Source organism: Sturnus vulgaris, chromosome 3 (genome assembly GCF_052056855.1).
Source record: "Sturnus vulgaris isolate bStuVul1 chromosome 3, bStuVul1.hap1, whole genome shotgun sequence".
NCBI classification, from domain to species: Eukaryota; Metazoa; Chordata; class Aves; order Passeriformes; family Sturnidae; genus Sturnus; species Sturnus vulgaris.
The window spans coordinates 44,763,983-44,788,161 of record NC_142245.1 but is presented as its reverse complement, the minus strand read 5'-3'; the positions used below and the strand labels follow the sequence as shown (position 1 = coordinate 44,788,161).

General features: G+C 34.7%; 1 protein-coding gene across 3 annotated transcripts in view; it reads left to right on the top strand.

Moving 5' to 3' along the window:
• The window catches only part of SIPA1L2 (signal induced proliferation associated 1 like 2), a 123,561-nt gene that overhangs the window by 63,665 nt on the left and 35,717 nt on the right, over window positions 1–24,179 (top strand). For all 3 annotated transcript variants that reach the window (XM_088161503.1, XM_014875061.2, XM_088161502.1), the window contains exons 6-10: window positions 1,155–1,329; window positions 5,034–5,137; window positions 11,318–11,475; window positions 12,863–13,439; window positions 18,167–18,441. In XM_088161503.1, coding sequence (XP_088017629.1) covers window positions 1,155–1,329; window positions 5,034–5,137; window positions 11,318–11,475; window positions 12,863–13,439; window positions 18,167–18,441 — 1,289 coding nt within the window. The remainder of the gene's footprint in view (window positions 1–1,154; window positions 1,330–5,033; window positions 5,138–11,317; window positions 11,476–12,862; window positions 13,440–18,166; window positions 18,442–24,179) is intronic.

The following is a 24,179-nucleotide window of genomic DNA, read 5'->3' as shown; positions in this document are numbered from 1 at the left end:
AAACTTACAGCTTCTGGCTCTTCTGTGTTCTAGGCTGGCCAGGTGAAACCTTATTCCTTAGTCCTGTCCTTACTAAGCCTGTCCTGTGCCCCTAACTGCTCTCTGGTCAATGGCATTCTGCCAGAGCAGGTTCCACAAGGGCTCACCCCTACACAAAGCCTTTATGTCCTTACTTCTAAGGGGAAAGAGGCTGTTGTTGTCACCTTTGCTCTAACAGAAACACATCCAGCCTTTGCATAACATGCATTTTGGGCACTAATCCTGAAGTTTGATAAGAGAGGTCTACAGCTGGAGAGTTGATTTGAGTCATGAATATAGATAAATGTCTGAAGGGAATGGGGTGTGACTGATGGGCTCTGTCAGTTTGTGAAGCTTCAGTTGAGAATTGTAAAAGTAATCCATCCATGTGGAGGTTTCCTCTTTGTCAGCTTAAGTGTGCATAAAAGCTGAGAAGAAAACGATCTGCTCAAGAAGTAATGATCTTTGTACCTAAAAATGTTTTATAGTTTTTGTACTTTATTTTTGAATATATGTGATTTATCTGTTTAATGTCCCTTCTATAACTGAGAATCTGTTTAACAAAACTATTTGACTGCAATCTAATTTCTTGTTTTAAGTGTACTTTTAAAAATGGCAAATAGTTTTAATGGTGCATGATTTTATGAGGAAGGTAAAACATTGCTTGTAATAAAAATTACGTTCTGAGGGCCTGTGTTAACTAAACTAAGAGTGAACTTCAAAGGGTAAAAATGAGGGACGATAAACTCACCTTCTTTTAAATCTGAGGAAAAAGACCAATTTACAAATATTGCCAGTTAAATTTTTCATACTGTAGCATGAAGTAGAGTGTGCTTTTATAGATAACAAAGTGAAAAGTCTTTGTACTGCTTTTATCTGTGTTTGAATAGTGACAATCCAATTCTCTTTCAAGAGTTGGAGGGTGTCTTTGGTGTTTTTTTTTGTTGTTGTTTTGTTGTTGTTTTCGTTCTGTGGTGACTTAATTTCCCAAATCAGAATGTTTATTTTTTCACTTTCAGATGCCTTCTGTCAGGGCTTATAATAGTGCTAAAATTTAATTGTTAATATTTATTCTAGTATTGACTTTCCTTTGCTTCTGTAAATTTTCCTTCTCTTTTTTTTATTTAAAATTTCAGCTGAGTTTTCAACATAAGATTGGTATCCTTTACTGCAAAGCAGGCCAAAGCACAGAAGAAGAAATGTATAACAACGAGATGGCAGGACCAGCTTTTGAAGAGTTCCTTGATCTACTGGGCCAGAGAGTACGGCTAAAAGGATTCAGTAAATATAGGGCTCAGCTAGATAATAAAAGTAAGTTATCTTTCAGTCGATGGGAGAAAGGGTAATTATCCAGCTGATCTTTTGTAAATTGTGTTGTCTTTCCATGCTCTTAACTTTGGGTTTTAAATAATGAGATTATTTGGTAAATGAGGAAGATGAAGCGTATGATTAGAGCACGTATCAAACGTTTTCTGAAAGGTCATTTACTTTTTCTGTGGCATTAGTAGAACTGAAAATCAAAGCAAATTCTCATTTGTTTTCGTTTAGTTAAAATAATGAGCAAATATTAAAAATACTACATGAGTCATATTTCCCTAGGTACACTTTAACATCTTATTCTTTCAAAGGCAATAAAAATATATGTATTTTGAAATATGGAGTAATTTCCCTTATTTCAGCTAAACATACATGCTTACTTTTACCCACCAAACACTAGCAGTCAAGTTTCCTGTTTTCTCACACATGCACAGTAAGTATGTAATCATTTATTAGCTGATAATTATTAATCTTCCTCAGTGCTGTGTTAGTACTGCCATTTACCCAGGTCTTTCAGTTTCCCTAAGTGCAGTAGTATAAAAATTTAATTGTACAAATTGGTTGGATTTTGTAGCAAAATAGGAACTGAAGTATTGCTGTTTAAAAAAAGTCAATGATGTGTTAGGACACTTTTTTATTAGCACTGTTTGCACTACCCTTTTAAATTTAACTTAAATTCATTCTTAGTTTAATGATGTTTTAGCAGGATTTTGACAGCTGATCATATGAGCTGTGATCTAAGGATATCTAGTTATTTATCTACTTCATTTTAACATAGTGTCAACCTAGTATAAGCACATTTATTTCCAGTAACGTTATTGCCTTCATGCTTAAATCCATGCTTGTTTCCCTTTAATAATTCAAGATTTTAGAGACTACTGCATCCTATTTCAGCACAGAATAGTAACAAATAATTTTTCAAATTAGTTTGTAGAAATACATATTAACATGCTTTGGATGTTAGACTTCTGGAATGAATTGATAAATAGGGATGAAAAATTGAAAGGAATAAGGAGTGTTTGGGTTTTCTCTTTTTTTTTCCCCAATCAGAGCATGACTGAATGTCACCTAGTAAGTTATAAATATGAAAATAAATGCTGGTCTGTCAGCAAATTCAGTTTCTGTATTTGCCGTGCTTCAGTATGAACTTACATTGCTGATCAGCATTGTGTATGTACCAGTCAGTGACATGATTTTACTGTTTTACAAAGTCTGTGTGCCATTAACTATATTGTCCTGTCCTAGTGTGTTTTCATAGTTTGCAACAGGCAGAATGGAATTAAGAATTCGAAAAGATAAAGTATTTAGTATTATATTAAATGTAAAGTACTGGCTTAAGTATCACATTTTTTTTATACTTGTTTTTAAATACAATGACGCCAGAAGTATTACTGTGTGTCATATTTAGACGTAGATAATGCGTTGTTCTGACTGCCTGGAGGTTCAGAGGAGTGTAATAATCTGGTCTCTGGGAGCTGTATTTGTGGTAGACACAATGTTTCAGTAATAAATCTTGTTTAGCTCTTGTAGGAGTCAAATTTATTAAGTTTTTATATTCTCAAATGCTTGACTAGCTGTGAGGTTTTTCTCTAAATGTTCTCTTATTAGTTTATTTTGAGAAGTTGTTTATTTAATATTTGGATAAGTAATTGGCCCATTTGGTAACAGAGAAAGTAGAACGTTGTGGTGGGTTGCCCTGTCTGGTAAATGAGCCCCTACCTCTTGTGTGCTCCCCACCCTCCAGTTTGTGAGTCAAGATTAAGAGAGTTGAATGAGTGAAGGGAAGAAAGGAAAGAGAAACACCCCCCAAAAAACCCTCCCAAACAAACAAAAACTCCAAAACATACAACAACCTCCCCCCCCACAAAACAACAAAAAAACCACAACCCAGGACTACATCAAGCAGGCAGCACACCTGGTGCAGAGGCAGTCACTCACTCACCACCTGCCATTAGCTGACTGCTGCCCAGCCATTCTCCGAGCTCAGCCACCATGAGACAGCTCCCTGCTTCAGTTTTCCTGCAGAACATAACTTTATGGGCTTTGGGGCATGTTTTTGGTCCATTTGATTGGCTGTCTCCTCCCAAACCCCTGGTCACCCCTGCACACTTCCCAGGGGAGGGGACAGTGTGAGGGGCAGGGCAGTGCTGATGCTGGCTGGGCGCTGTTTAGGCAGAGCTGAAGCAGAGTGTGCTACCAGCACTGCTGTGACCCCACAGAGAGCACACGGCACCATATGGGCTGCTCTGAAGAATTCTAGCTGCATCCAAGCCAGACCCAGTGCAAATGTCAAGAACATATGGAATATATTAGCTATAAACTCTTTTCTGCCCTTCTTTAGTGCAGTTTTAGTGGCATGCAGTTCCAACCCCAAGATAAAGAAATAAGGAAATTTAATGAAACTTTACCAATTCAATACTATATAATTCGTTTTGTACATGTTTTAAAACATATTGGTATGCTAGAAATGAGGAAAAAAGTTTTATTGTTGGAACGTATTTTCTCTTTCTAGCTCTTCAAAACTGTCTTTCTAAAATGCCACTGAAAGGTTATTATGGAATTAGATTTTCAGCTAAGATTTTGAAATAGAAGAGTGCAATAAGGTTTCCCTTTTTTAGCAACATTAAAGTGACAAACTTCAGCTGAAATTATGCTTTTTATTTCTAATACAACTGTAACCTGTGTTTAATAAATGAAGTTAATTAAACGGACATAACTGATGCACCCAGTTATAAGATGAATGTGCTTATAATTGTATATACACAAATATTTTTAGATTTTGGGTTGCAGATAAGTAAGTGTATGTTTATATAATTTTATATACTTTTAACTGGAGAACTAACATGGCTAATTGATTTTTTCTAATATAGCTACTATTTAAAACAAATGAAAACTCCAAAACCTTAAACAGTGTGTTAAAGAGTGTACTAGAGAATATTTATTGCTGTAGATAACATAAATTTATGTTAAAAAATAAATGAACAAGGAAAAAGAGAAGAAAAATTGTATTTGTGTTGACTTAATAGGGTGTTTAATAGAGTTAAGCCTTAAACGTTTTAAAAGTTCATTGTACTTACTTAAATAGGCTGTACAAATTGAAGAAAAGGAATAAAAAGGATTAACTTATGAATACAGTGTAAAATTCATTTACTATAGACATCACAAAATGCTAACTATTAATAAACTTTCTAAATAAAATAAAATGTTAATTCATACATGAAATTTATTTTAATAATTTTCAAATATGTGTATTATGCACATGTTTTATGTTTTAAAAATGTCTGATCTGCAACATGTGTTTTAATGTTAGATTTGAAATAGCCAGTTCACTTTTGGTAAAGTAGGGGTTTGGTCAATTGTCCTTATTAATGTTTAAATAATGAAAATATGTGTTATATAAAACTACACTTAAGTAGCTAAGTGTTTTGGTTTGTTCGTGATATGCCAATATATTTAAAATAGTTTACTTAGGTCTCAGAAACAGCAAACCCTTTGGGGTTTTTTTCTGCAGGACCTCTATATATCATAATACAAAAATAAAGACTAGATTTTTAGCTGATGGGAACTGGTTTTGTTCAAGTGTAAAAAAGACACAAGTTGCTTGAATAGATTTAAATCACATCATGCAGAGCAGTGTCCTGAAGCACAGTATGAATGTTCTAGTTTACTGACCTTCTTGTAATGAAATTAATTTTCAGCTGATTCAACAGGAACTCATTCCCTCTATACTACCTATAAAGATTATGAATTAATGTTTCATGTATCAACAATGCTTCCATACATGCCCAGTAACAGGCAACAGGTATGTTTTTTTAGCTTTTCATTGTAATTTTTCATTATAAGTGTTTGACATTAAGTGTTGGGGTTTTTAAATAGTGTTGATTGAAAATAGAATTGTTTTAAAAGAAGTGTGACTCAATTATATTTATTTTCTTGAAATATTGTAAGACATTTGAAATCTTGTAGGCTTTTTATTCTATATAATTCAGGTACTTATCCCATGTGCCCTATTTCATTATATTATTTAAAGGCAATACTGTCTCTGGTGAATGAGTTATTTTCAGTTTGGACTGAATTCACATCTTATGTTTTAAATATTGAATGGAATGAATCTTGAAAATAATCTTATGGTTAAAGTATGCATGTATTAAGGTTTTTAAAACGATTCAATTTAATCCTTGTATTACAGATCTTGAAATGTTTATTAATGTGTGAGCTTAGTGATAGTTTTAACTGTGTCCTTCAAGGTGTCTGTGAAAACAGAAAATTGCAGTGTATTTTTTTTATTTCTAGAGAATTCTCTTTGCTTATATAATAATTCAGAATGTCTTCAAAGCATTAAGGATGGCTAAAAACCAGCACAGCATCCAAAGTGTGCGGTGCACCAGTAAGGTTACTCTGTCTTGCCTGTCTAAGATATTTCCTGTGACTTTATGAGAATGTACAAGCACATTTGGTATAATATATCAGTACTAATGCTAAAAGAAAAGCAGCAGAATTGCTCCTAGATCAGATAGTTTGTAACTTTCTGTGCTCCTACTCTGTGTTCTTCCAGGATGCAGAAGTAAGTTTTGATTTATTTAGTTAGTTTTGGAAAATTCTTGCTTTGCCATGCAAGTTACAATCATTTCAGCCATTGTGGAAGGTTGTCATGAAATAAGGATGCTCTCTCACTTTGGCTTTGAACAGCACACAAAAGATGCTTAGATTGATTGCTGAACCATATGGGAGTTGTATTCTTCATGTCTATCCTATCAATAGGTCTTGTGTGAGCAGAAAGAGATGTGTCGAGGCAGCAAGAAAAAGATAAAAGTACTGAAATTCTACAGAAGGGATAAATAAAAATAACAATGGAAGAAAGTATATCATGTTATGTGTTTTTAAAAAATCAGTGAATAGAGCTCTGAACAGTTTGAAAAGCTGTTTCAAGTGAAGAGTTAAGACATTACACTTAGTATTTAGATGTGGTTTAGAGAAATTAAATTAGAAATCAAAAGACAAACTTTTCACCATATGAATAATACAAAGTTTAAATGACTCACTTCCTAAAATGTGTGGCTTTCAGGAGACAGAATGTTCAGCTACATCACACACTCAACTGTGACATAGCTAGTAATCAAGGGATTGGATCTTCATCACTGATTTCAGATTGTTCTGCTTCTCTAAACTTTCAGTTGCATCTTATTACAAAACAGGATTAATTTAGTAAGCACACTAGGAGTTATTCTGTCTATAATCAGTCTAACGATCTTTGACTGGAAATACATGTAAATAGGGAAAACTGTACCCTATGAAGACGATATAGTACACTGAATGAGCTTGCCTTAAAAGAATAAAATTAATGTTTTCATAGCAAATCACAGGCACTGACAGTAAATATGGCCTTATTTGGAGTTTGTTACTTTTGTTGTCTTTCGTGAATTTTCCTTGTTTGTGAGAACAGGGTATCCTCTTGCCATGATGCACTTGTTTTCATAATTTTGTGTTGTCAGCTTCACTGCTGTGTTGTTCAGCCATCCCCTATTACTGTCCTTTCACTTCTTCCTGTGCCTTCCTTTCATTCTTATAATTTCCTTATGTGTCTTTCTTTATAGTCAGGTGCTGATTCTTCTGTAGAGCAAAATCTTTCAATTTTAACTCCATGGTTTTCCCTAGCAACAAGCACTCTTTTCCCTAATGTTTTAGTAAGCTCTCATCATTGTCCCTTTAAAAGGTCCAATATTTAGTAGAAGCACTATGTTGTAATTCATGACTTTCTTGGGATCAAAATAATGTGGCAGTTTTCCAAGCTCAAGTAGTATGCCTATCTGAAGACCCACCACATTATTTTTCAGGTGATGAGATCTCTCAGTGTTTGCACAGCATGTACACTGTCTTAATGAAATGTGACAAGTGCACCCAAATTACTAGAATTTAGCCAGCCTTAATGTGCAAAGTAGATCTATAATAACTGTTTATATTTTTTCCCTTACTGTTTAGTTACAAAATACATAATGAAGTCTCTTCAGGGTTTGGCTCACTGCATACCCAAGAAAGGGGAAGTTAGAGACCATGGTAAATTTCCTGCTAGGTTATGTTAGGGATGAAGCTCCCCATTCAATAGTTATTTTCTGCTAGCATATTATATATGTACTGGCTGAGGTTGTTGCTTCCTTTCCCTATGACCCTTGTTTGGTAATGACTGGACAAGGTATTCAGTCACTCCTCATTATCTACAACGGTGACCTCCAGTGAGCAAGCGCTGAGCATTGCTTGTGTTCCAAATACCTGTGAGCCAAAAATAGGCCGCACCAGAACTGTTTGTTGCTTCTTCCAGGATATAACTACGCCCTGCTTGGTCCCTGATCAGGACATCCCTCTAGTTTTAGAACCAGCAGGAGATCCAAAGAGCAAGGTAATTTTTATTTTAGCTGCAACATAGGCTGGGAACTTTCAAGTCAGCTGCTCCTTCCGTAGGATGGAGAAGACAACCAGCCCTGGTATGGCCAGTTCCTTTTCCTTTACTGGCCTTTTCTTCAAAGCAGTTCAAGGCTTTCCCCTTTAAACTTTACCTTTGCAATGTCCCTTTCCAAATCATTCCCTTGCAAGTTTCCCAATTCACACATTTGCAGTCTGCTTGTGTACACGTGGTCAGACCTGATTAATTCAAATCTGTTCAAATAATCAATTTCACCGGATTTTATGAAAACTTAAAAATGAAACAGATATGCAATAATGAAATAAGCTTGTTGCATTTAACTGCTGTTAAAATAGTTGGGTAACAAGACCTGTGGTTATACCAAACTCAGATGATCAGATCTATTGAAAGAACTTTTGCCATTCATTTCTGGTTTTGGTACTGGCTAACAACACAAATTGAAAATAAAACTTTTGAAACCGCTTATTTTAGAAATGTACTAAAATAAGTTTCGAGTTTTTCTTATTTAACTCTTAACACTTCATCATTTAATTGAATGAAGAGTATATTTCACTGCAATTTCAACAAAAGTTCCTTGTTGTTTTGCAGTTTGACAGAGCAGTTAATCCAACAGAAGTGGATACATTTTTAAGGCTGAGCACAAGCTGTTAATATGCTAAGTTTTAAGACAGTTCTTTCCTTCAGAGATGCATATCTGAAAATTACAAATTGAGTCACTAAAATCTGAGAATTAATATAGTAATTATAGTTTAGTGCAAATAATTTTAATCTAGTGGATTCTGCTTTTCTAACATATTTTCCTGACTGGACTCCCCTTTGTGTGTCTTGCATTCTTACATAACACTTCACTGATTTCCTTTTGGCTGCCTATCATACTTGATTAGGTTTATTTTCAAATTCTAACATGACAATGATGCCTCCTTACTGCAAGTAACTCTCTGTAATCTCTGTACCCAGTTGAGAGTTCCTATTGTGCTCAACATTGGCATGAGATTCTTTAGAGTATGTTAGAAAGGCAGATTAAAAAAAATAAATTGTACAGCATCCAAAAACCCCCAGACCTGAGCAGACCTCAAAATGGGAGAGGAAGGGGAAACTGAGAACCTGAGAAGAGAACCCAAACAAAATAGAAGGTAAAAATTGGGAGAAAAATCCAGACTACATAATGGAAACTAGAAAAGGGCTTCTTATAGATAATTTTGCTGAGTTCTGGTTTCCTTCAATTCCTTTTTCATTTTCAGTATGCTATCCTTATCTCACATTTCCCAGAGAGGTGTGTGTTCCCTCCTTCTTCTCCATTCAATACTTTATTCTTTTCCTGTTCCTTTATCCTATCCAGAGCACTTCTTTCCATGTTCCAGATCACCCCAGTTTAATTCTCCCTGCTTTTGAAGTTCTTTGCATTATGATCCTCTGTGCACAGCCACAAATGTGCTTTGCCTTTTGCATTGTGTTGAAGTTGACTGACCACTTATGCATGATAACTATTTATAAGTTATACTGGTTTTATTTTAAATTGAAGAAGTCACTAAGATCTCTACAGTCCTGGTAAGGTTCTTAAAAATAATGACTTGTCTTCCTATTTCTTTTTTTTGTACCTTGTAGTGGTTTCCGCTCTTGCAAAATATCCTAGGGATAGGATATGGGAACTGCCATACTTTTTAAAAGTCTTTGCTAGTAAAATTTCAAACATTTGTAAAGCTTACCTCCAATTAAGTGAATGCTGTTCTTGCTTATGCTATGTAGGATGGCAAGCAGGACCTTCTAAAGGGGTGTACAAAAGCAGAAAATATTCTTGAAAACAGTGATTGTCTTTAAAAATAAATATACTTTTAAAGAGGATTGCATTCTTATTTTTATAATTTACTCTGTGGAAATGCATAGGCATGAACCACTGTAGCAAGAACAAGTAATTGGGCACTTAATGGTATAACAAGGGCAGAAATTAATCACCTTGTACTTCATAATTGGAAGGTTGCTTGCAAATTTAACTGAGTTGTAAATTCCAACCTGTGAGATAGTAATAACTTCCAAACATTAACTTGTGCTGCCCTACTATGATCAAATTGTATGGCTCACTAGATGAGCAAATTAAAGTTTACCTGACACACTTAGTTCTGTGGTCAGTTCCTCGTAGTGTACTTCTGTATGCAACAGTCTGTGGATCTTAAATGGCTCAAATAACCAGTTATTTTTATTTTAGTCTTAAAAACCTGAAAACTTGACTGACCCACAAGACTTAATACTGTTTTCTGTTCCAATATCTGTTTTCAAGTTTAATAAGAAGTTGTATTTCTTTGTCTGTATTTGGGATTTTGAATATGTTTAAAATAATATAGATATACTTACTGCTTTAAAATTGTGGTTTTGGCCCTTATGGCTACCTTCAGAATATAATCTTTTATGTTGTTTTAAGGGCTATAAGGAAACAAACTTATGGGTTCTAGACTTTAGCATGTGCAACTTTTTTTTTTATTGTTGGTAGCTGAAATATTAACGTTTAGTGGAACTGGAAAAATGCCACAAAATACTCTTATTAGAAAGATTCTGTTCTGTGAAATCACCTTGACAGAGAAATTTTTACTTGGTTGAACATAAAGTTTTCAAGTAAATTTATTCTTAAATCCTTTTTGTTTACACAAGCTAAGGTATAGCTTTAAGTGTATTTATGCTATTTGTTGACAATGCAAGATCTTTGGCATACTTTGGGCAAATATTTTAAACATAGCACCTGGTGGACTGCTCTTTTTATCTGTTAATATGCAAAATTTGAAAGTTACAAAATTCATCCATGAGGAAATTGAGCATCATTTTACTGTGTTATTTTGTTGAATTTTTGGGGGGGAGAGTAGTAGTCCCTTATTGCTGGATATGTTTTCTCATTTTTACTAAACTGTAGCCTGTAACAATGATTTAGCACTTTAAATATATTTTGATGATAAAAAGTACCAATTGCAAGAAAAAAAATTAATTAAAGAGTTCCTAATAGCTGTTGTTTCTCAGTGAGTCTTGATTCTGTTCCTCAAGTATGCAGTTGATAACATTTGTGGTGGATGTTCATGATAATCTTTCTTTTAAAATAAGATCATAATATTAAGGACAGTATTTAATAGTATTGTGACATGGAAAAGAAAGTTTTATTGAGACATAGAAGCAATATTTTTCATGTAGAGACAAATATTACACTGTAAAGAGGGAACAGATGTACAGTTTTCTGGATAGTGAGAAATGTCAAGTAAGTCATTAGTAAGAATAAGAGAAATATATTTTTCTCATAGAATAAAATATAAATAAGCAGAAATTATGGAGAACTAGTGTGGGGATGTGAGAAAATTCACTAGTATTTTTGTGAATTTAGCCCAGTTTCCTTTTCCTATATTTTGCAGTTCTGATATCCTTTATGTATTGTTATCTAGGATGCAATGAAAGTTATTTCTGAAAAGTTATGCTTTATTTGTATTGGTTTGGCTTGTTTGTTTGTTTGTTTTTTCCGGAAGATGATGAGTTTGTGACTTTTAAATTCTTTTTTAATAACTAATTTTTCAATGCATGTTTCTTGTCTAGCTGCTAAGGAAAAGGCATATAGGAAATGACATAGTTACCATTGTCTTCCAAGAGCCAGGAGCACTTCCTTTTACTCCAAAAAATATACGTTCCCACTTTCAACATGTGTTTGTTATTGTCAAAGTGCATAATCCTTGCACTGAAAATGTGTGTTATAGGTGAGTAGAGCCTTATAACTATTTAAGTTTGTTACTAAGACTGCAATGCAACTGTGTTTTCTAGATGTTTTGTATTTCTTATAGGTATTATGTGCTCAATTTTAAAAATTTCCACTGCACTTCCAGTGAATTTAAAACCCCAGTGTCTCCCTTCTAGAGAGAGTGCTCCCCAGTGTTCTCCACATCTAGAGTTGTGGAGCACAGTTTGTAGACTCAGAGGGGAAGGGGTATGTCCAGAACTCCATGTGGCCGATTTATGGCCATAAAATGGGGATATAACAAGTTAGTGAAAATAAGATTTGCAGATACACCAATAGAAACTAATTTAGAATTTGTATTGCATGTTTCCTTTTTTGAAAGAAAGTGATTTAAAGTATTTCAGAAGGTCTTTTAACTTGTCTGAATCCCTGAGTATGACAATATGACTGCAGGATGAGAACTTTTGGAGAATGGAAAAAAATCATAAATTTCAGATGTTTTTAACTCTCACACTTAAGTCACTGCATCATGTACTTTAGCAAGGTAACCAAGGTGGAAACACATTTGTGATTTGGTTGGTATTACTGTCTTTTAGCTGTCTACTAGAACTTAAACTGTCTTTTCGGACTTGATTTTGTTTCAGTAACTGTTTTGTGTTGATTAATATACGACATTTTCTATGTTTTATTTTCTTACTATTAAACTCTGTCATTCCAAATTTGACTGTTTTTCAGTCAAACAAATAACAGTTGTATCTACTGTATACAGTATTTTGAAATCCTTTTTCAGTTGAAATATGTATATATCAATTAGAGGTATAATTGTATTAAATAGGAAATATTCAACAATTGTGTTTTCCAATTTTGTGAGCATAGGGCAGGCAGCTTAAACAGGTGGAGAATGCTCCATTATAGTCACATTTGACACCAATATTTTTTCACTGAATTCACACTTCATTGTAGGAGAAGATTTGAGGATAAAAATCAATTCTGTTTCCATTCTTACATTTCTTAGTTTTAAGATGAAGCGACTGAGTGACAGCTGAAAATGATAGATTTACATATAAATAATTTTAAAAATACTTCTCTCATTTATTTCTTGCAATTCACTTTAATATTTATTACATTAAAGGAGACGTTGACGCCCTAAAAAGTGATCTTCAATATTTTCTGTTTTAGTAAGATACCTCCATAATGTCCTTTATATATTTAAAAGAAGAAAGCCATTCTAAAACAGGCAACCCAGTCAGTTTTCTTTGATGTGTCTGAAATGTCTGCAAATTGGCATGTCAAAGCTGTACTTCATTGTGTAAATGGATTGCAGAGATCACAGTTCTGTTTATCATCTGATTTTATTTTTTAGGGAATTAATCATTTTGTTGGTTGGGTTTTTTTTTTTCTATTTCCAGTGTCGGTGTTTCACGATCAAAAGATGTTCCCTCATTTGGTCCACCCATTCCCAAAGGAGTGACTTTCCCCAAGTCTGCAGTCTTTAGGGACTTCCTTTTAGCCAAAGTTATTAATGCTGAAAATGCAGCACATAAGTCGGAAAAATTTCGAGCCATGGCCACAAGGACACGTCAAGAATACTTGAAAGATCTGGCAGAAAACTTTGTTACTACAGCTACAGTGGATACTTCAGCCAAGTTCAGCTTTATTACTTTAGGGGCAAAAAAGAAGGAAAAAGTGAAACCAAGGAGAGATGCACATCTATTCAGTGTTGGAGCAATTATGTGGAATGTGATTGCGCGAGATTTTGGCCAGTCTGCTGACATTGAATGTCTCCTCGGAATCTCCAATGAGTTTATCATGCTGATTGAAAAGGAATCAAAAAATGTTGTGTTCAACTGCTCCTGCAGAGATGTTATTGGATGGACATCTGGATTAATGAGCATCAAAATATTTTATGAAAGAGGAGAATGTATTCTTCTGTCTGCAACAGATAATTGTACTGAAGACATCAGAGAAATTGTTCAAAGACTTGAAGTAAGTACTGTTTCTAAACTGGAATTCCAATTTTTTAATGAACAGTTATTTGTCTACATCTCCACACAGATATAATTAAATATGTTCTATATTTATAGTTCGGGAATGTTTTCAGTCTTCAGAGAGCATTACAAATAGTAATCTTCACAACAGCATGTAAGATAAATGTTATCAACCCGTTCTTCAGGGGTAAGGTTTCAGATACCATAATCTGATTACTTGCTTAAGGCATGGATGGTTCCAGTGTTGAAATAAGGACTGAAAAGCTTTTGCCACCTCTTGTTGTAGCCTGTTCTCAAATCACACCCTTGTAGGTAGAAGTGTCTTTAATTTAAAAATATATAAAATCTTAATATGTAGAATATACTTTTTGTAATAATCCTTGGGAATATTAGCAGAAAAATTTTATGTAAGTGATTCTGCTGATTTGTTCCTCTGTACAGATAAAGTGCAAGAAGTTTAGAAAACTACACCAACTAATGCCAGTTTTAACAACTGTCTGGATAAAGTTTTTCAGACAGTTGATGACCATGTCAGTACTACTGTCCTGTAACTATTTCAGTCAGTCCAAATGAAATGAAAATAATTTCAAGGTAAAAGTGCTGATGCATCTAGTGGTTGCAATTCACTCTTTGATCTTAATTTAAGTGTTTTAGATGATCATAGGGTTTTCTTCTATTAGAAAGCTCAGCACTGAAAAGAAATCAGTCTGCTTACAGTTTTCACGCTGGAACAGTTGGATTGCAGCTGATGATTTAGGGCCTCTCTAGTACTGCAGTCTCATTTAGCATTGCTCAATATCATGCTCTAAATAATAATTTTCTTACAAAGTACAATTACTATTTCAAGAGTTGAATGTCTTTAAATTCTTCTTACCACTGTTATATTATCCTTTTCAACTGAGGTCTTCAGTTTCACTTCCCTTAGACTGATATTTCCCTTCTAGAAAATAGTGCTCCCATTAGGTCTTGTTAACAGAACAATATACGTTTCTTAACACAAATGAAAAACAAGATTTAAAGTTCCAGTGAAAACTTCTGCTATCATCAGTGACAATATTTTTGCTCTTTTTAACTTACTCGGTTATGCAAAACCTGGAAATAACCCATGTTGCTGAAGACAGATCTTTAAGATTTGGTAATTGAAAACACAAAATGAAATGTTTATCTATGTTTACTTTACTATTTTCTCTTTAATATGGTCAGATTTGGGGTTAAATAATGACAAATTGGTTTTAAGCCTCAAATTTAGCATCAGTTATTACTAAGGTTACCTGAATATTAACTTCAAGTATCTATTCCAATGAACTTTGACTGCCTTTGCTTTGCCTGCTACCTATCCAACTTTCATACTAATTAAAAGAGTTAACTATCATTACTTGTTTTAAAACATTTTTCATCCCTGTTTCTTGCCTCATCTTTTTTTTCATTTCCCCCTGCTTCTTCATCTCTTTTGAAAGCTGCATATAGATGTTATTTCCTGGTTGTTTCATAAAATTGGATGCTTTCTACAGTCCTTATATACATTTGGTATAGAACCAATAGAACCACTAAAAAGTATTTAAAATTCTGATGCCACACTTCATGTGCATACTTTAAAAACCTTTCAAGTGACTCAGAACACAGCTAAGGTTAACAGCCATATGTGCCAGCAGATGCTAAACATAAAAGCTCAAACTGTGATGTAATATCAATCTTCAGTGACCAGATGATTAACCCTTTTCAGTCCTGAGTTAGAGCATTTCTTAAAACCAGTGAGTAGAATATTGTAATTACTAAATGAGATTGTCAAATAAATAACTAGACCTTAGTGTCTGGATTTAAATCATGCAGATTAAAAGGACACCTATCTGAAGATCCAGATTCAGAAAAGATGTAAAAAGCTGGCTGGGACCATGATTTTAGTTTGAACTGAAACTAGTTTCAGTTTGAATCAGTCCAGGACTGCAAAAAGAGCTGTGACTTGGACAAATTTCTATTTGTGGGGGAAGAGTGTCTAGTTATAGAAAGTAGGAAGAGCAGCAAACTATAGATTAACTTGGAGGGATATGTTGGAAGGCAGGAAAAGCAGTGATTTTGAGATTTAGGATAACAGAAAATGGCAGGATGATAAAAGATTTAATGGAAACACTGGATGGATCTTTAGATAAGAATCTGAGTTGACAAAATTTCCTTAGTATTCTCTATATTAAAAAAAAACCCTCTTCACCTTCTTCATGGCACTTAGAGGATCTCTGTCTTTAAACTTTATGTGTTTTAAGTGCATTCAGAGAAGCCAGCTCTTAGTTCATTTGTGGCCATGAGATAAGTGAAGCTGCAACCAAGACAGCAGCACTATGTTTAATGTGACATGACTATGTAATATCCAGTGTTACCTTTTAGGGAATATACACTTGGGGAAGACTAGGTCTCCTGGAATACTTCCCATTGGGAATAGATGAGTCTTTGTCAGGAATCTGTCTTTAACTAACTTGAAGAGATTTTGAGTGCTCTGAGTTGGGGAAATCCATGTACTTTGGCTGGTGCATTCATTTTGCAGTAGTATATAATTGTGACATAATGATAAAGAGGTGTCAGCCCCCCAAAAAGAATATTATGTAGCTTAATAAGGAAAAAATTCCGTCCTTCAGCTGGGCTCCTGGCTGTAATAGCATGTTCTTCTTTTCACTGCATGACTAAATGTATATTTTAGAAACTTACGATGGAAGTGTAGCTAACAAAGAACTGAAAATTCCCTTTTCACTTGTGTAGTTCACAAATTATGAAAGGTTTTCTTTTCTTATTGAAATTTGGTCATAAAAGAGCTAAGTTTACAGTATGTTAAAGTTTCCAGTATGCTATGTAGTTCTAATACTATATTCAGAGTTATAAGCACAATAGAAAGTTGTATTTTAAAAGGAAAATTTCTAAACTACACTAAAATCTCAGAGCTGAAAAATGACAAAGGAAATAGCTGCTTTGTTTTTGTTATTAAATCCCAGAACCTGACTTTATAAACAAAACCTCCAGAGTACATTTTAGACATCTCCATAATGAGTTTAACATTTTAACTTTGAAACCTACATCTTCAGAAGTAACTGGAAAGATAATGAATCAAAATTTCCAGGCAATAATTCTCAGAATATCTGATCCTTGCAATATCTTCAATATTTCACAGTTCGCAGAAGATTATCCCGTAATGAATGAGGGCTAATTGTATTTCTTTACCTAACAAGTTAAAAGACTGAGCATAGACCAGATCAGCAAAGTTAAAATAGTTCATGGGTTTGTGGCACTTTGTTCTCATGTGTGCAAGTTCTAATTTTTTCTGCTGGGTGACAGATATCCATATAGAAATATTCTATAAAGAAAATAGTGCTTTAAAACTTACTAAGGTACCAAATCTCATCATCTGTACAGTCACACTCCCTCTTCATGTACCCCTGAATCAGGTTGGGCCATTTTGCTGTGGCAAGCACACAATAAATTAGTAAGCTAGCCTGCCTGGATTCTGGCTCAAGCAGGCAATGGAGAGCAAGAGTGACTTTTCCAAAATAGCCTCCTGAATTAGACTCAAGCCATAAAACAACCTTTGCAGAGATCTGTCCTGCACAGCTGGCAGTAAAGACTGCTAGCCTCCTATCTATTTTTGTGATGCACACTAAACCCAGGCATAAACAGCATGAACACCTTTTTAAAACAAGGTAAGGGGTGCTGTGGAACTACTCTTAATGTAGCATGACCTTGGGAAGATGCCTTGATCTATAGTGTAACATATCCATCTCTAAAAGGCAGGTATTGGCCTTGGTGGAGCGTTTGTGGGAGATCTTTGATACGTACTACAAACAGAGATCTTGGATAGTGTTTCATAGTGGTTAGGTTTTTGTTCTAATTAAACTAATGAAGCTAAATACATACTGGTTTTGTGTCACTGACAAAAGGGAAGGCTGGGATAACTCTCAAACTTCCTTGTAATGCGGGCTAGAATTTTGTCTTCTGAGCGTGGTGCAGTACAGCTTACAGGCTGTTGTATGATTATGATTTACAGGGCAAAACTGTTGAGAACTTGTTTCACAATATATATAGAAATTAACCTGCTTAGCAAAATCTGAATTTGAAGGATTTTGGCTGTTCTGTATAATGATAGTTACTTTTCATTGAATATGAGGAAAGTAATTTTTTTGTTTTTAAGTTTCCCAGTGACATGGAAACTCTCATCCCATTTTAGTGATATCCTCATCTGGAGATGATGGTAGTTAGGAATCTGCCTTTGAAGCAAAATAAATTAATATTTTCTGGAGGGAAACAAGCTACTAGAACTGAGGCACTTCACTCAATTTGGCTCATGTTATATCTTGAGTTTAATACTGTTTAATGCTGAATAAAACGTGCCTGCGCACCTGCAGTCAGCCAAAAAGGAATGAAGTAATTGACGGGGCAGCATTTTTATTTCTTTGTGTTTTGAAACTAAACCAGCTGTAAAGTTTTTAGTAAGAGATAAATGGCATTGTGTTAACATTGGGCAAAGGGGAAGAACTTGGCCTGGGTCAGCTGCCTGCCCTGGAGATGTCAGATTTTTAGAGTTGTGAAATATTTTATTCATTTTGTTTTATGCAGAAAGCTTCATTCAAACAGAAATGTTAAAATAATTTAATGTTAGTGTATTAAAGGTACTCAATATCAAGCCATACCTGACTTTATAATGTTTGTGTGCCCTGACAATCACGTAACAATCTGGTGCTTCCTCAGATAGTGACCAGAGGATGTGAAACCACGGAAATGACCCTGCGGAGAAATGGGCTGGGCCAGCTCGGGTTCCACGTGAACTTTGAAGGGATAGTGGCAGACGTGGAGCCCTTTGGATTTGCATGGAAAGCAGGCCTGCGGCAAGGGAGCCGCCTGGTCGAGATCTGTAAAGTGGCTGTGGCGACTCTGACCCACGAGCAAATGATCGACCTCCTGCGCACGTCGGTGACTGTAAAGGTGGTGATTATTCAACCACACGAGGACGGAGCGCCCAGAAGGTAACGAGCAGCAGTTCTCACTGATACATTTGTGCCTGTCTGGGGTCTTTTTCTCTGCTGCTGCTTAAATGATGACTCGTTGATGGAAGGCCTTCAGTAAATGGATGTTGTCCGTCATGTTGGGTGGTAATATTGTTGAGGCTCTTAAAGCAATCTTTTCTTCAAAACCCATATTGACTTCTTATAGAAGATAAAATAAGATCCTATTACAAATTTAATGGAAAATTTACTTTTATATGACTTTAAAAGGGTAGGAAGTGGACTTTAGTATATCCCAACTGAACTCTCCTGAAAGCTGATGTTACTTCTTTTCTTCCACTGGAGAGTTTTATGTTTTAATGCTGAATTTAAAAATCTGTAATCCTTATCATGAAATTAGACCTTGTCCATCTTTGAGATTTCTCCAACTCCTGACTATTGGAAAATTCTTGTTTTATATTTTCTTATGTTGAAATTTAATGAAAATAATGAGTTACTGGGTTCTAGACATACATGGTACCAGCCATACTTAGAGTTCTACTCACTTTCTACAGATACGTAATTTATTCACACTAAATGGTGAATTGCATCAATGAGTTTATCATTTAAGGCAGAGAAATCTTATTGCAGCATTAAATATATGCTCATGCTCAGGAAAAGACTGTAATAACAATCATTACAGTGACTGTACCAGTGTTTTTGGTGATGAAATGCATTTTTCTTTTATCAGTGTTCCTTTTTTGGTGACAAAAGATATTTTTCCCATTTTTAAGGCAGAGAAGTAGGAAAAAATTGAAACTTCATAACAGCATAATTTTATTTCTCACACACCTTGTCTAGTCAGTGTTAATTTGGCTCATTCCAAATGAGAACTGTACCAGAGTAAATTTAATTACTTCTCTTCTTGTAGCAGGCCAACTTTAAATCTCTTGTTGATTTTTAATTCAACAGAAAAAAACATTAGATGTGTTGCTTTTGGCAAGACAGCAAGCAATAAAATTTTACGTAGCGTGCTGCACTGTGAAGTCGATGCCAACTGTATACAAATGCTGTTTAATTGGTGGCAATTCTCCAAGTAGTCATTGGCCTGATGTATGACACACAAGGGCTGTCCCCTGCCTCAACCTGCATCACGATGCCTCCCTTTCTGAACAAAATGCCTGTGAATGTAGAATACCACCGTTTTGCTTAGTTGGGTAGAAATTTGCAATTAAGCCTCTCTTTGCTTAGCTTTGCTATTCTCACCATCTGCTTCTGGGTATGAATTTTCACTGACTTGTTTGGTATACATTTCCAAGCTGTTTACAGAATATGAGCCTAATGAGCTGATCCTTTTATATTGAAGGTAAAAATGGGTATTTTATAGGCCCTGATAGAAAAATACATACTGTATGAACTGTTTATATTGTCTTTGATATAAATCTTCTTCTAGAGATAAAGTGTTTAAATCCCAGATCAGTGTGAAACATAGCACCCAAGTCTGTGTGTAGGAGGAGTTTGAACTGAGTGTTACCACGCTGAGAAAAATCTGCAAAAGCTGCTTCTCTTTATAATTTTTAGCATTTTTGAAATTGTGACTAATTATTAAGAGAAATAAATTTTTTTAACTACATGTCTATTCTAAAATTTTGAAAAAGCATGTTTACATTCTTTCTAGCTTCACCTGTCTAGTATATATATATATATATATATATATATATATATATATATATATATACACTAATAGATAGATAGATAGATGAAATGTCTCTCTCTCAAATACCAATTTCCCACAGAAATGTGCTAATTTTCCCTTGTATGTTCCCAACAATGTGATTAGTGATTTCGACTGTCCAGTCTATGGAGAGTTTTGAGCTTGCCTTTTTGCAATGTTTATAATCTAAACAGAGCAGAGAGAAAGCAGTTATAGACAAGTCTGAGAATTTCATTTGACAAATACGATCTTTGACTTTTTGTGTAAAATATATTAATGAATGAGGGAAAAGAGGGGAGGGCAAAAAGGGATAAATTATCTGAATTTTTGGGGGAAAAAAGATAGCCTATCACTGCTATTTACTAGTTAAAACTTGTGCAAATCCATCTCCCTGTCTCCTACTCAATTGCTTCTCTTAGCCTTCTGCAGGTTCTTGTCACAGAAACAGAGAATAGCTGAGGTTGGGAAGGAGCTTCAGGTTGTTGAGTACAACCCCATTGCTCAAAGCAAGGTCAGCCAGAGCAGATTGCTCATGGACATGTTCATTGGGTTTTGTATATCTCCAAGGATGGAGATTCAAAAATTCAGTATTTCAATTTCTGTATGCAATCATGCTTTCAGTAGGAAAAGTTTTTATGTGTGCTTAAAATGGAACTTCCTGTACTTCAGTTTTGCACCTTACCTCCTGTGTTTTCACTGGACACAATTCTTAGTCTGTCACCTTTTTTTCAGTAATCACCCCATTAGATATTTTAAACACATTGATAAAATCCCTCTTGAGCCTTCTCTTTCCCTGACTGAATGATACCAGCACTTTCAGTCTCTTCTTGTGTTTCAGATGCTCTTATCCCTTAAATCATCTTTGATCCTTTGCTGGACTTGCTCCATATGTTCATGTCTTTCTTGTACTCTGGTATCAGGTTTACTCAGAAATTTACAGGTGGTAGGTTTGGATGTAAAACAGGAGTATCTGGAGAACTAAAATCCATTTCACCTTCACTTGACAAGGAATGTTCCTGTCCTTGGAGAGTCCATGCATGGCTGAACAGGATAGAATCAAGCCTCTGTGAGTGGTTGCAAATACATACCTGCAATAAACATTTAAGGCAGATGTGACAGCTTGTCAGGAGGGAACTTTTTTTGTATCAAGTAGCTGTAATAATTATCAAATAACACTCAAAGCAGACATACAGATATTTTTGTCATATTTGGGGGTCCATCCATTGTTGACCCATACATTACAAGTGTTTAGGAGAATGATGGTTGAAAAGCTAGAGAAAGCTTTACATCTATGCTCCAGTACTTATTGCTTTTATTCACAGCTGGTTTTAGAGGTTTTCTAAGAAATGATGCATCAGACTGTCTGACATAGGTAGGAAGTACATTTGGGGGCTGAAATAAGTCCCTTGAAAGTTTGACTCATCCTACAGTGTATATGATCTTCTGGCAATTGGGTAGGCTTTTTTCTTCTCTGTATTTCAACCTGGTTTCTTGGATACATAGTGGTGGTTTGCTCTTTTGTTTTGGTTTTTGGTTTTTTGGGTGTTTTTTTTTGCTTAAATGCCATAGTCTAGGGTTTCAAGTTCAGCCAATAAGATTTTGCCCACAGTGCATAGATATAAAAATACATTAATCTTTGTTTCTAAAAGGATCAGTTGCATTAAAAACTTACATATGTTTACAAGCATATAAATATAATTTTAGTAAAAAAAATAAAATCCAGAGTTTCATGAAAAAGTCCAAATGTATAATTTCATTAATGCCTTTCATTTTCTAAGATAATCAGCTGATTTCCACTTCTTGAAAGACTAGTTTCTGCTTAGCTTTGTCTGCTGGATTTTATGCAAAGCAATACAAAGCAATGAGGAATTTCTCTTTGGGTTGCTTACTAGCATTGATCCCTTGCTGGGATCAAATTCTTTGTGAATTTACACAGATTGGACATGAGTGCCATGAAGTGTCTTGGGAATTGTATCCTTCAAGCAAAAATAAGTTTCAAGTGTACCTGGGTGTTTCCAAAGCAGTCCCTTGAAAAATCATTAGCCAAAGTGGAGATCTTTAATCAAGTTCTTGACTTGATTTTTTTTGCCTGTTAGCTTACCTACAAATAATCTTCAATCCATCATTTTAAAAGAAAAGCAACAAAATGTCAGCGTGCCCCCACTGAGAATAAACTATTAGCAATGAACTATTAACAAGGATTTTTTTTTTCTTGCAAACTGTCTTGTATTCATTAATTTCAGCATGAAAATAAATTATTTGAATGTTGAAGGTACTTACAAAGGAATGTTACAGCATGATTAGGAAATTACAGAGGAAAATTCTGCCCAATAAATGTCTTCCATGACTTAATGTAGATCCTTCTACTAAAGTCTTGGCAATAGTATATGCAAAAGCAATCATGGAATTAGACCTTTCATTTACTATCTTGTAAAATTAATGAACTTGAGACAAAGCTCCTGCTGTTTCCAGTTTGCTCCAGCAATTAAATAATCATGCACAAATTGATGCAGAAATCAAAATTATTTGTGTGGCATCAGGTTGATATTTGGATAGAAAGAAGAAATTGCTAGTTAAAACATAAATTCTTTAAATGACAAAGAGGTATTAGAACAAATATGTTGGCCATTGTTTTCAGATCTGAATAAGTATTCTTGTGTCGTATTTGTTTCTGTGCTAGGTCTGCCCCTTTGGAATTGTTGATTTGGGATTGTGTGCGTTTGAACAGGAGAATAATGATGTTCATTCTGATTTATTTTTGCTGGTGGTGTTACAGCACTGTTCAAGGACACTATATCCTTAATCAACCAAATCCAATCAAGGAATTCAAGCGCTTCTAAATCTATTTTAAACTGTAGATTTTGCTGGATTCTTTTTTACTACATTTTACCTATGTGTTTGTCTTAGTTCAACTACCATTTCATATAAAAAAGCAACTGCTTGAGAGCTGATGAAGAAACAATTTCTAGGAAATTTAGAAAGCAAACAGAACGTCAAGCAAAATTTCCAGGGCTGGCTATAAACAGAAGGTGGAGAGCTGAGGAGCAGTAGTTTCCACTGTTGGTCTGAACAAGCAAGAGACTCTTTTTCTGCTGTTGTAGGTAGTTTAGAAAATGGAAATACTTTAGTAACTGTGTCTGAAACTGCCTGTGGGCCATTTTTAAGTACTACTGCAATTCTTTTGAGGTTGTTTTATTCTTTTGAACCTTGCAAACTCTTTCTTATAAATAAAATAGATGCAATGACTTATTTTCTAGTCTTGATGTTTGTTCCCCTTAATGATTATGATTTCTTTGAAAGAATTGTCTTTGGGGCTTTTAAAAAGTAACAGATAACCAGCAGAATATAGAATATTTGGGAAATGCTTTTAGGAAGGGGAAGAGGCTACTGTGTGATGGAGTTCAGTTATTGTCATAGGGATGTTTGCCATAAGCTGGTGGGATAGTTCAAAGGGCCTTCAGATTCTTAATAATTATTTACTTATTTATTAAGTTAAGCCACTTAAGCTAGAAAGACGCCAAGTCTAACATCACCCGAGACAGGCTGAAGCAGCAAAACCTGAAACTGAATGTTTGGTTATAAAAGTGGAATTTGGATGTACCAAACCTTTTAATTACCACCCCTGCTACTAATCTAAGAAGGCTGAAAATATCTGAAATGTCTAGATTCTGATGTTTTATAGAATTAACTGAAAGAATTATCACTAAGAAAATGTAATTAGACTAATTGGAAGCTGTACTACTTGCAAAAGTTAATCCTCTCTAGCCAACAAAAAATAAAATGGTAGAAAATACTTAACTGTATTTCTCATACAGATAAAGTCTTTGATTTTTTTCTTACTGAGTTATGAATGAACTTATAGTGGGGTTAATTATAATTGCTAAAGTTAATTATGTGTACAGTTGTTGCAGTTGAGCAGAAAAAAAAACCTAAATGCCTGGCAAAGCACTGTTTGTCTCTTTGGAGAGATGCAAAGAAGAGTTCCAGACTATTTTTTTCCTTTTTTTTCTTTTCTTCTCTCTATTCATAGAATCACATTAGAATTATAGAATGTTGTGGCTTAGAA